Here is a 13,004-nt window from a genome sequence, read left to right on the forward strand (position 1 = left end):
TACAGTCCTAGCATTTCTACACCTAGGATAGAATGTTTCTTGTTGCTGTCATTAAGTACTTTGTGTCAGTTCCAACTCACAATTACCCAGTATGGGGTTTTCAAGGAATAGCTCTTGAACTTGAACTTCCAATCTTAGGGCTCGAACAGACCTCATGGTCCAGTACTTACCCTTCAGGGCTACAGCAGACTCTAGAGCTAGCCTTTCTAGCCCTGGGGGATGGTGCTAACAAGTGAAGGCTTGGAATGGGGGCACTCAGGCCTTCTGGACCGTAACCTGGTTTTAGCTTGTTGCCCAGCCTGCTCTAATTGTCATATGATTTTTGCCTAGTGGTATGAGGTGGGCTGTGAACCTCAAGGTCAGCAGTTTGAAACTACCAGCGGTTCCACAGGAGAAAGATAGATGAGGCTTTCTGCTCCGGTTAAGATTTACAGCCTCAGAAACCCTATACAGGATCGCTATGGGTCGGAACCGAGTCGAGGGTACTTAATAACAACAACAAACCAGCCAATGCTAGAAAATCCTATACAGGGTCACTCTGAGTCAGAACCGACTCCACTGCACTTATCAACCAACAATTCTGCCCTTGTGGTACCATTGGATAAGCACTGGACTGCTAGCCACAAGGTTCACATCCACCAGCAGCTCAGAGAGAGAAAACAGAAGCTTTCTGTATCTGTAAAAGTTTACAGACTCAGAAACCCCATACAGGGCACTGTGAGTGGGGACCAACATGGTGTCAGCGGGGGTAGCAGTCCAGAGTGGCTGTCAGAGGCAAGCCCACCCTTGAGCTGGCTCCCCAGGATGATGAGCAGGACACTAGGTTTGCCTACAGTCCCACCATGCCCCCAAACTAAAGGGGACTTCCAAATCTTCATGGAGAAACGCCATCCCCTTGTGCCCTTTTGCCAGGAGCTTTTGGCAGCAGCTCAGGGCACAGGGCACAGTGGGCAGGGCTATTCCTCCTTAAGGGGGTTCACCCGGCATAAAACCCTGCTACTGAGGGCTGGCCTTCCAGGGCTATCAGATGAGAGTCCCCGTATTTCCAGGGTACCTCCCAGCTATGCGGCTGCTAACAACAAGGTCGGGGATTCACAGCCTCCAGCCACTTGCTCCTCAGGAGAAAGTTTTCTGCTTCTCTGAGAAACATTTTCGACACCCAGGTCACTGCCTCAGTTCCTCTTGGCAGCTGGTGAATCAGTAGACACCCGTGACTAGGACATTACCACAGCGGGTCTCCGGAGGAAGAACTAGGGCGGACCTTATCCAGTATGAGGTCACCAATGAGTCATCACGGGTGCTTACTGACAAATGCTCAAAAAATTCAATCTATACTCGTTTTAGTGAGAGTGAGGCTTTTTTATTCGATGTTGCAAAATTGGATACCAAACCTAGACACAGGCAGATGCCACATGCGGTCGGCTTGCAAAGAGTTTTAGCCTCGTATCTCACGAAAGGCCCTCCCCTGTTCCTAGGTGAGTGAGTACTATGGGGGCAACAGTTGTCCCCAGATGCCGCGTACTTTCCCGTGATTGCTGTTGTTGTGAAGTGCCATCGAGTCGGTTCTGACCCATAGCGACCCTGTATAGGGTTTCCAAGGAGCAGCTAGTGAGCTTGAACCGCTGACCTTACAGTTCCAACAGCTTCGCAGTCTGGCGCATTAACCCACAGCGCCACAAGTCTCCTCCTTATTTAAAGTTAGTCTTCCCCTTCCCCCATGAGCTTCCTCTACTTCCTTGAGGGTTGTTCGCTTATGTAATAAAAATTCCTATTTGACCAGATAAGTTTCTACTGTTAGGCTACCCTGCTACTTCCTGGACCCCCCTCCCGGGCTCCTCCCCACCCCATTTTTGAAGATGACCATGCTAACAGCTATTTCTCACATTTCCATGAAGAGCAACAGTCAAGGAGAGCTGTTAAGGGAGTCCTCCTGTCCTACGGGGTCCAAATGAGTTGGAATCGATGTGATGGTAGTTGTGAGCCTCCCATCCTGGGGCTCAGAGACAAGGAGGGAGGGTGCTAGTTCCCACACCTGCTCGGAAGAGTTCCAGAAGGTTATGGAGGGCAGAGTGCTGACCCAACACAAGAAGGCCTGGTACACACTGTCCAGCCCCGCCAGGTGGGCACTGCAGTGGCAGCTATCCTAAGACTGGGGCGGTGAGTTCAGAGCTCCGCCAAGTAAACCAAGAGCTCAGACGTCCTTGGAGTCAAGTCTGCCCCTGGCCTCACTTCACAGAACAAACAGGGAGCTTGCATGCTGGGCACTGTGCTCTGGGCCCTCCACAGCCTGGTACCCCAAGGTCTGAGCACCCCTAAAGCCGCTCCACCACAACCCAGTGGAGATATGAAATCAGCCCCCACGTCATGCCTGCTCCCATGCCCAACGAAGGACCAACTGACCAGGGACATTGAAGGGCAGACAGGAGAAGTGGAGGACCTTAACTGTTGGCATCATCAGCAGGGTGGGAGGACCAAGTGCACCCTGACCTGTCTGCCCCCACACCCACCAGGAGGCAGCTGCACCAAAGGATGCTCCTCAGAGGAAGGCTGAAAGGAGAGCATGGGACTCATTAAACTACATTTGCATATGCATACTCCATTTTAATATTCTAATCAGGGAGTCTTGCAAGACTTCCCCTTGATTCACATGTAGGTCTTTCTTTGGGTACAGTCTACTCTCTGTGTTCCCTGGATGTAGCTACCTGGGGAAAAGCTCTCCACTAGGCGGATGCTGGAAGCTAGGGACCATGACATTCCTTGTGGAGAGGAGGCCTGGGGCAAGTTCCTGAGAGACAAGGAGGAAAACCAAGCCTGCTCGACTTCTGCAGATGAGAGCCCTCTTCCTCTTCCTTAGGATCTTGGGCCTCAAGGAAGTCAGTGAACCCTGTCCTGACAGGTGCATGGCAAGGCTCAGTGGAAGGCGCCGTGGCTGCTGGACACACACCTGCTGTTCCCAGTCCAGGGACAGCAACGGGGACAGGATGTGAGCGTCTGGGGTGAAAAATGAAGGAATTGTGGACAGTCCAGCAATCGAGAGGCTATAGCCCAGCTGTACCATCCACTGACCTGGGAACATCCCCACCACCTGAGTGTGAAGGACAGCCTACCGTGCCCCTCCTTGGAAAGTCGAGAAACCATATTCAGCCAACCAAAACTGACACCCACTGCCACTGAGCTCCCTCCCACTCCCAGTGTCCACCAGGGCAGAGGAGAACTTCCCACAGGGTTTCAAAGGCTGCTCTCTTTTTGGGAGTGGACAGCCTCGTCTTTCTCTCTTGGAGCAGGTGGTGTTTAGCAGTGCTTAACCCCCAGTGCCACCAGGACTCCTTGAGCAAGTTCAAGGCCCTGGGAAGGCCTACAGGAACTGCTTGGCTTGACCTGACCAGGGGCCATTTCTGTGACCTTCCAGGAAGCAGACGCATATGGAGCAACCCCGAGTCTCTACCATCCCACAGGCCAGTGGCATCGAATGCCTGGGCCCCAGAGCATCTGTGGGATGGATGGCTGGTCCACTCGAATCGGATTTTGCAGGCCCAGTGGGCTGCAAGGTCCGAGGGCACATTGCTGCTACAGGTGGGGGTCCACTCTGGGAGCCACTGCTACAGGGACCATCACGCTTCTGTTTGGTGGCAACACTGGGGAGGGAGAAGGGTTGCCCTTGTCACCGTAACTGTGAGGCAGGGAGGTAAACAGGTTGGCAGCTGTGAGGAGACAACCCTTCAGAAGCAGTTCCCACTCCCTTACCAAACAGCACAGACCTGCGCTCAGGATTCTGGACACAAGGCCACGCCACGTCCAGGCAGACAAATGCAGGGCCACAGGAGATACATTAACATGGCCCGCTGTGGGTTAATGCACTGAACTGCAGAGTCGGTTTGAACCACAAGGTCAGCAGTTCAAACCCACCAACTGCTCCTCTAAAAACCCTACACAGGGTCTCTGTGAGTCTGAACCTACTCATAGGTACTGAACAACCACCACCACCAAAATTCCATCAATCTTCAGTGGTCTTCCTTACTCACTGTCCAGCTTTCACATGCATGTGAGGATACTGAGAAGACCATGGGTTGACTCAAGGACACCTTAGTCCTCAAACTGATTATCTTTGCCCTTAAACATTTTAACGAGGTCTTGTGCAGCAGACTGACCTAATGTAATACTTAGTTTGATTTCCTGACTGCTGCTTCCATGAGCTCAGTTGATGGTTGATCTGAGCAAAATGAAGTCTTTGACAACTTCAGTCTTTTCTCCATTTATTACGTTGCTATTTATTGGTCTAAGGAGCTCTGGTAGCGTAGAGGTTACGAATCAGGCTGTGAACAGCAAGGTCAGCAGTCTGAAACTACCAGCTGTTTCACGGGAGAAAGATGAGGCTTTCTGCTCCCATAAAGATTTACAGCCTCAGAAACCCTGTACAGGGTCACTATGAGTCAGAACCAACTCTATGGCACATAACCACCACTACCACCATCTATGGTCTAGTGGTGAGGATTTTTGTTTTCTTTATATTGAGGTGTACTTCATACTGAAGGCTGCGTTCTTTGATCTTCATCAGTAAGTGTTTTGAGGCCTCTTTGCTTTTAGCCCACAAGGTTGTATCATCTGCATGTTGCAGCTTGTTACTGAGTCTTGTCCTCCAATCCTGATGCCACGTTCCTTTTCATATAATCCAGCCTCTTGGACTATTTGCTCAGCGTACAGATTAAATAAGTATGGGGAAAGAGTACAATCCAGGTGCACACCATTCCCGGTTTTAACGTGCCTCCTTGTTCTGTTCGAACAGCGGCCTGTTGGTCTATGTACAGGTTCCTCCTGAGCACAGTTGTATCTTTTAGAATACCCATTCTGCACAATGTTGTCCCTGGTTTGTTTGGATCCACACAGTAGTAGAAAGTCTTTGCATAGTCAATGAAGCACAAGCAAGCATCTTACTAGTATTCTCTGCTTGGAGTTGGTTCATGTGATGTCAGCATGGTATCTCTTGTTCCACATCCTCTTGTCAATCCAGCTCGAATTTCTGACAGCTCTCTGGTTATGTGCTGTTGCAGCTGTTTTTGAACTATCATCAGCAAAATTTTACTTCTGTATGTTATTAATAATACTGTTTGATGATTTCTACAATCTGTTGGTCATCTTCCTTTGGAATGAGCACAAATACGGATCTCTTCCAGGCGGTTGGCCCCGCATCAAAGTCTATGCTGCTGTTGTTCTGGCATGGTGTTGAGTCGGTTCCGACTCACAGACGCCCTGTGTAGGGTTTCTGAGAGCAGCTGGTGGGTTTAAAGTGGTAGCAGTCCACTGCTAATCCGACAGCGCCGCACCAAGGGTTTCACCTTGGAATGGTCCTTCTGTCCAACACGCCCAGATACTAAGGGGCCTGACCCACAGCCTGCGGCTCAGTGGGCGGCTTCAGCGGTTAGCCAGAGAAGTCTGTACGAGGGTTAAGACCCGAAGGATTTAAGACTGAAATAGTGTTAGGACGCCAACAGGCCCTAGCATGCCAAGTCTAGTCACCAATGGTCCAGGGAGGAGGCACCAAGCACCTCCCACCCCCCCGCCCAGCTCTGTGCTGCCACCCCTGGGCCCGGGGCGCCATCTGCCTCATGCTTATGGCCCATATATACAAATATAACACACACGTTCACAGACACCCACAGTGGGCCACACCCTCACATCACCTGTCCCCCAACCTCGCTCTGTCCAGGGTGCACCACAACTCCTCAGGTGGCTGCGGGGCCGGGTGTGGTCACCTCCTGTGGATGGCCGGGGCCCTCAGCCAGAGCTATTCCCACCATCGGCTCCACGGCTCCTCTCCCAGATCGGAGACTCACACACTAAGGCGGCGGGTACAGGCAGGGGGGCCTGAGCTCAGTGCTCTGCTCCCAGGGTCCTCACTGGTGGCTCAGATCAGGGTGTTACGGCTACCCCCGTCCTGCCACATGCAGAGCAGTGATAAAGAAGGGCACTTCCACCGTTAAGAAGTCTCTAATTGGCTAGAGTCCTGCTATGGTGCTGTGGGTTAACGCGCTGGACTGCAAAGTCAGATTAAACTGCAAGCTTGGCGGTTCAAGCTCACCAGCCACTCCTCAGAAACCCTATACAGGGTCGCTATGGGTCAGAACCGATTCGACGGCACTTTAACAACAACACCGGCTAGAAATGTTGTCGTTGAATTCAACTTCAGAATGCGCTTAAGAACTTTGTCAGCTTTGGTGCAGGTGTACACAACCAGACCGGTTAGCCGCATGGGAGAGGTGGGGCTCGCCCTCATCCAGTGTGATGACCTCAGATACAGGATCAAGGATCTCACCCTGACCCAGCAGTGATGACCTCAGACACGAGGGTCCACACTCTGAACCAGCGTGATAACATCAGACACGGGGGTCCACAGCCTGACCCAGCGTGAAGACATCAGGCATGGAGGCGGTTCTCACCCTGTCCCAGCAGTGATGATGTCACACGGGGGGGTGGGGGTCCACACCCCGACCCAGTGTGATGACATCAGGCATGGAGGCGGTTCTCACCCTGACCCAGCAGTGATGACGTCAGACCCAGGGGTCCACACCCTGACCCAGCGTGATGACATCAGACCCGGGGGCCCACACCCTGACTCAGTCGTGACGCTGTCAGGCACCGGGGGCCCACACCCTGACTCAGTCGTGACGCTGTCAGGCACCGGGGGCTCCAGCTGTGTACCCAGGGCTCTTGCAGGCTCCACACTATCACTCTGAAGCAGTTGAGGGCTCCCCTAAATACGTGCAGCAGATCGTCACCCCCGGAGCTGTGGGATAGTCCTTCCTTGTAAAGAGACGTCTGGATGCAGGGATGAGGCAGAAATGGGGTCAGAGGAGCCACAGAGGAAGAAAAACATGAAGATGACCAAGGGGCCAAGGACCAAGGCCCTCCCCCACGCCCTGACCATGAGAGCTGCAGCCCCCACACCAGAGGCCGGCACTTCCCGCAGCCACTTGTAGGAAAACACCAGTTCTCAGCACTTGGGAGCAAACTCTAGAGGGTTTCCAGATCTCTCTGCCTGCTACAAGGAAACTTTGGGGTTTTATCTGCAAAATAAGACAACTGGCTGGATTAAGGTTGACAGTGGTGAGTCCCCCACCCCATCCTGAGGAGCCCGCTCGGTCAAGGCTGAGGGTAGACACGTGGAGGCCTCATAACTGGGTCTCCTGGACTGAGGGGCACCTAATATCAGTGCCCTCTCTGAAATGGGGGTGCTTCTGAGACAAAGCATCCCCAGCACTGGGTTCCCCTGCCTCGTTTCAGCCCGGGGACAGGACAGGTACTAAAGGATCTTTGTTGACATATGTCCCAAGGAGGCTGTAAGCTAACTGGGGGGGGGGGGGCGGGTAGGATGTAATGCCCCCCACAAGCAAAACACCAGTTCAGGGAGAGCAATCACCTGACCTGACCACACCCCACTATCACGGCGGCTTCTCACTGCCAGGAGACGCAATACAATTTCATAGCTACTTTGCCCTGAGAAATGGAAATGCCCCCAGTTTTGAAGACAGGAAGAGGGTTGTGGTTGGGAGTTGTCAGCTCAGGAACAAGTCCAGGCTCCAGATGAGTCAATTCATGACAAAAACGGATTCAGGGCAATCAGCACAGTCAAGATACCACACCTCCACTGAAAGTTCTAATCCCTATGAGGAGTTTTTAGTGAGAGGTGCAGAGCTGACAACCAGCACGTCCATTGTCTGACTCCACACCTAAGTTCCCTCACAGAGGAGAGCCGCCCAGGGGCCACTGTGCTTCCTGAGCAGTCTAGCCAGTCACAGGAGGAAGAGCGCTCACAACTCCCGGGGATATTAAGTTTGGTTTCCCATAATGCAACGAAGACCTGACCGATAGCCCAGACTGACGAGTGAAACAGACAAGGCTCAGGGTCTGGGGCAGAAATGCTGTCACCGCCCATACACTTGACAGCAGAGCCCACGAGGCGAACAGTGGCATCTGAGCCACAGAGACCCTGGCGCATCCAAACTAATGTGGGGTGCAGGGCTCCCAGCTGTGGTTCCCGATGGGTCCTACAAAAGGGTGCTCGGAGTGCAGAGCCAGTGGGTATAACCAGGGTCAGAACTCTCTGCCCTGTGTAGGGAGGAAGGCAGGGGAAGGGAGTCCCAAGTAGGGAAGTGGTTTGGATAATAAGCAGGACCACCAAGCTCTCTGGTCCCACAGTGCCCAGTCTTCTGCCACCGTCCCTGGAGCCCAGCCCAGTGCCTGGCACTTAGGTGTCTTACAGAAAGACTCCTGCCCGAGACTCCCAAAGCCCATCCCCCAGCACCAATTTGCAATGGCGACTCCTGGTTTCCGAAGCCCCGTGCAGGGGACACCCTGCGAGCTTGCTGCAGTCAAAGACCACCTGAAGGCTGGCTCTTTAGGGCGCTGCACAGACTGCTTCCTAACCCCACTAATGGGACCCGCTATTTGCCACAGATGATGAAGGCAGGTGGGCCCCAGGCCCGCAGCATGACGGCGGCTTTGGCAACGGCTTCCAACAACATGAGAAGGTATAATCAGCAATGGGACACACTCTGGGGAACAAAGGTGGTTTGTTCTAGAAAACTCAATCTTCGGAAGAAGCAAATTCCATCAAAACTGGTGGAGGGTGGGCCATTTCATATTGTTCTGAGCCTGCCTGTGCTTTTTAAAATCTTTATTACAGTGACTGGAAACACTGAAGAGTGTGACCTTCCTGGGCAGAAGAGGCTCAGACTCAAACGCTGTGAGCCAGCCCTGGGAACACAACCCCCCTCACCTCACAGCCGGAGTCCCATCCAGCAGTTACCACTGGAGAGGGGGGGCAGGAGCACAAAGTTCCCTCCCTTATCACACAGCTGTCAGGTGACAGGAAGGCCAGGGACTTGTCAGAGACCACGCTTCCACCCAGACCCCCGAGCAGGCCAGCGCCCCCAAAGCCCGCAGAGCACTGGCTCTCACCTGGTAGGTGTCCCAGAGACGCACAGTGCAGCGCAGGGGCACCTCCCGCATCAGCAGGTTGTTCATCCAGCGGAAGGCGAACTGCAGGTACCTCACCTCGTGCTCCTCCAGGTGTCGGTGCACGTGCTCTGTGGACAACAAGCACAGGCCTTCAGGGACTCCGCCCGTACCACACACACACCCACCATGTCCTGGGCTGTGCCCTCTGAGGACAGCCAGCTGCAGGGATCCCAGGGGAAGGAAGATGACGTGCCTCTTACCGATGGGGGGGGCTCAGGGTAACACCCACTCACATCTGGCTCCACAGCTATTAGCCCTTCGCACAGCGCCCGGCAGCCTGCTGGGGCCAGCAGATCTGCCCACTCCCGAGGCTCCCTTCCACTCAGGCCTAGAAAAGTGCCCACCCAATCGTGGACTCAGTGTTGAGTGACCAGATCTGCCAGCTGTCCTACCTGGAGAACCACCTCACTGAGCCATGAAACTATTCACCTCGGCAAAGTCCTGGTCCCTGGTGGATCCTCCCCAACACCCTGTGAGGTCAGAGTCCGGGTTCCTGATGGATTCCCCCCCCACTCCATCACACTGTGAGGAAAACTCTGGAACGTGGACCTCCAGCACCAAGGATGCTGGAAGTTTGGTTGTAGGAAGCCCAGGCTGGAGTGGCGGGATGTCCACCCGCAGCCCACCACCTTGAGATGCCCGGAAATGTGGGTGCAATTATGTAACAAACAGATCCTGCCTGCCCAGTGGGACTTGCCCCCTCATGGCCCACCCGAGGGGCGCCCAGCTCACCTTGACAGGCCAGCCCTGAGAAACTTTACAGGGTCTTCCGTTCACCCAGAGAGTTCCAGAAACGGCGCATGTTGCCCCCTCCTGGAAACCAGAGTTCCCACCTGTCATCCTCCTGCGCCCCTAAGACACGACCTGACTGCGGCAAGAGCCCTCTAGGCTCTGAGGAGGTTCTGTGGTGTTCACCTGGTTCCCCACCTTCGCAGGTGCTTTGAGGGCAATGCTCCCGGCTCCCAGAGCGGCCCCCACCCCAACTTCATGGCGCTGTGGGGCAGGACCCCCATGAACGAGTCAGTGGGCTCCTTGGCATGTTTAGTATTTGAGCAGATTAGACTAAGGCAGGCACCAGCCCGATGGGGTTTGGGTTTCCGGAGGAGGTGGTCATTTTAGGAACTGGGGAGTAAACAGCTCTGTGGCACCTTTCTGAAGGAAACTGCACACAATCAGATTTTCAACATGAAACATGTATTTCTGGGGTCCCTGGCACTGGAGGACCCTAACTCTGACAAGCGAAAATGAACCCCACTCCCAGGTCTCAATTGTAACTCAAGTGCTCCAGCCACAACCAGCTGTCAAACTCCCAACACAGCGCCCACTTCCCAAAGACAAGGGCACCACACTCCTTCCGGAAGGGCTCCTTGTGGTACTCATTTCTTAGGCAAGTATTTCCCAGCCCCCCCCCCCCCCCCCCCCTACCCCCCGGCATCTGCAGGACAGCTAGGATCCCTCCCCCAGGAGCTGAGCAACTTTTGGACGAGGCAGAAAGGGAGATTCGTGCTTGAGCCTCAGAACTTGTTTGTACGGACTCACAGCGACCCGGGGTGTAAGAACAACAAAAGTGCCTTGTCCTAGGGCATCCTCACAATTCTTACTGTTTGAGTGCACTGCTGCTGTCACTGTTAGTTCATCTCATTGGGGGGGTGGGGGGGTGCCTTCCTCTTTTTTGCTGACATCCACCTCAGCAAGCACATTGTCCTGCTCCAAGAACTGGTCCCTCTTGATACCGTGCCAAAGACCAAGAGCCAGTCTCCCCATCCTGGCTTCTAAGGAGCATTCTGGCTGTACTTTGTCCCAGATAGACTTGTTTGTTCTCTTTCAGTACACGATTCTTACAATATTCTTCACCAACAATTCTTACGTTTTCCTTATTCCCTGTCCAGATTTGGCATGCATGTGAAGTGACTGAAAACACCACGGCTTAGTTCAGGGAATCCTGAGTTTTCAAAGTGCTATCTTTGCTTTTTAAGATTTTAAAGAGGGCTTTTGTAACAGATCTGCCCAATGCAATACATCGTTTGATTTCTTGACTGTCACTTTCATAGGTGTTGATTGTGGAGCAAGTAAAATGAAGTCTTTGACAACTTCGATCTTTTCTCCGTTTATCATGATGGTATTTATCGGCCCAGCTGAGAGGATTTTTGTTTTCTGTTGCATAATCCATACTGGAGGATGTAGTCTTTGATCTTCATCAGCAAGTGCTTCAAGTCCTCTTAGCTTTCAACAAGCAAGGGTGTGTCTGCATATCACAAGTTGCTAATGCATCTTCCTTCCGTCCTGATGCCACATTCATCTTCATATATTCCAGCTTCTCAAATTACTAGGTCAGCATACAGACTGAATGGGGGTGGTGGGTGTCTGCCACCAAGTCGGATCTGACTCACAGAGACCCTGTACAGGGTTTCTGAGGCTGTAAATCTTTACGGGAGCAGACTGCCTCATCTTTCTCCAGCAGAGCAGCTGGTAGATTCGAACTGCTGGCCTTGCAGTTAGCAGCCCTGCTCATAATCCACTACACGCTGCCAGGTGATAAAGGACATTTCTGCATCTTTCCCTTGTTCTGTGTGAATGACTGACTCTCGGTCTACGCACAGGCTCCTCGTGAGCAGTAAGGGATTCTGGGATTCCCGTTCTTCGCAGTGTTAGCCATAGTTTGCTATGAGCTACAGTCGGATGTCTTTGTGTAATGAGTAAAACACAAGCTAAAATCCTTCTGATAGTCTCTGCTTTCCACCAAGATCCCTCTACCAGTGTGATAGCTTCCAGCATCACAGGGATACACAAGCCACCGTGGGTGAGCAGGTGTCTTCACTGTCACACAAGAGACACAGGTTACAGGTGTGCAGATGGCCTGAGGTTACAGTCACCCGCTCTGTCCGAACTACAAACGGTAACCAGTTAGAAACAATTCTGTGCATCTGCATCGCAGCTGCCCACAGTCACACCGGCCAGGAAGGGAGCTGTGCCTGAGCATCCTGCTGTTCCGAGGCTCGGAGGGATGGCTGACCTTACCCGGTAGGACTGCTATCTCCCCATCTTCAGATGTTTGTACTCTCAGAAAATGTCTTCCAGAGTCTGAGTTTTATCCTCAGAAAACAATGGAATGTCACTCCATCATGAAGAGATATGAAGTCCTGGCGCCTGCCACCACATGTGTAGACACTGGCAGCATCATGCTGAGGGGATCCGCCCATCACAAAAGGACAGACACAGGACAGTCTCACTACTACACACGAAACCGAAGATGAGCAGTCGGGCCAGGGATGGGTGAAGGGGAAACTATGGGCTAGTCCTCCCCAGGGGCAGTGAGTTTAGGTTAACGGCAGTGGGATGGTTGGGACAATGAGAATGAGCTGGGTTGTTTGACTTAACGTCATCGACGTCACTGATCTGTACATGCAGAAATTCTTGAGATGGCCGATGTCAACACACACGTTGAGTGTCAGGGGTGTTTGGTCTTGTACTACAGCAGGGCCACACTGGTGTCCATCTGGGGGGTCATAGGAGCCACCAACATGGGACAGCGCACGCTGTGTCCCGAGGCCTGTGGACTGTCTCTCCAGAGCCAAATGGCCAGTGGTCCTTCTTTACCTGAATACGGCCATGGAACCAGACACCTTGGTTTCTCAGGAATAATGAAGAGTGATCAGCTCCTCCCTGTCTCTCTGAGCTCCCAGCCTCCAGGCCACTTTCTTCCTACCATCAGCAGCACAGACATGGGCTGAGCAGCTTCCTCTCTTCTCAACACAGAACAGTGAGAGCAGGTGCTCTAGCACTCCACAAGGCGATTGGGTCACAGCAGGTTGGAATGTGAAATCCCGCCCACTGGAAATAAAAACGCAAGTGACAGCGAGTGGGCAGGTGTCATTCTGTCACCTTCCTGGCTGCGAGGGCTCTATCGTCCAGCCCCTGGGGGACAGGTGTCATTCTGTCACCTTCCTGGATGTGAGGGCTCTATCGTCCAGCCCCTGGGGGACAGGTGT

At 53.1% G+C, this 13,004-nt stretch overlaps 1 protein-coding gene across 2 annotated transcripts in view; it reads right to left on the reverse strand.

Moving 5' to 3' along the window:
- The window catches only part of TBC1D22A (TBC1 domain family, member 22A), a 288,569-nt gene that overhangs the window by 62,490 nt on the left and 213,075 nt on the right, over window positions 1–13,004 (reverse strand). For both annotated transcript variants that reach the window (XM_006866828.1, XM_006866827.1), the window contains one exon: window positions 8,956–9,083. In XM_006866828.1, the coding sequence (XP_006866890.1) occupies window positions 8,956–9,083 (128 nt within the window). The remainder of the gene's footprint in view (window positions 1–8,955; window positions 9,084–13,004) is intronic.

This window comes from Chrysochloris asiatica, unplaced genomic scaffold, assembly GCF_000296735.1.
Source record: "Chrysochloris asiatica unplaced genomic scaffold, ChrAsi1.0 scaffold00097, whole genome shotgun sequence".
NCBI lineage: Eukaryota > Metazoa > Chordata > Mammalia > Afrosoricida > Chrysochloridae > Chrysochloris > Chrysochloris asiatica.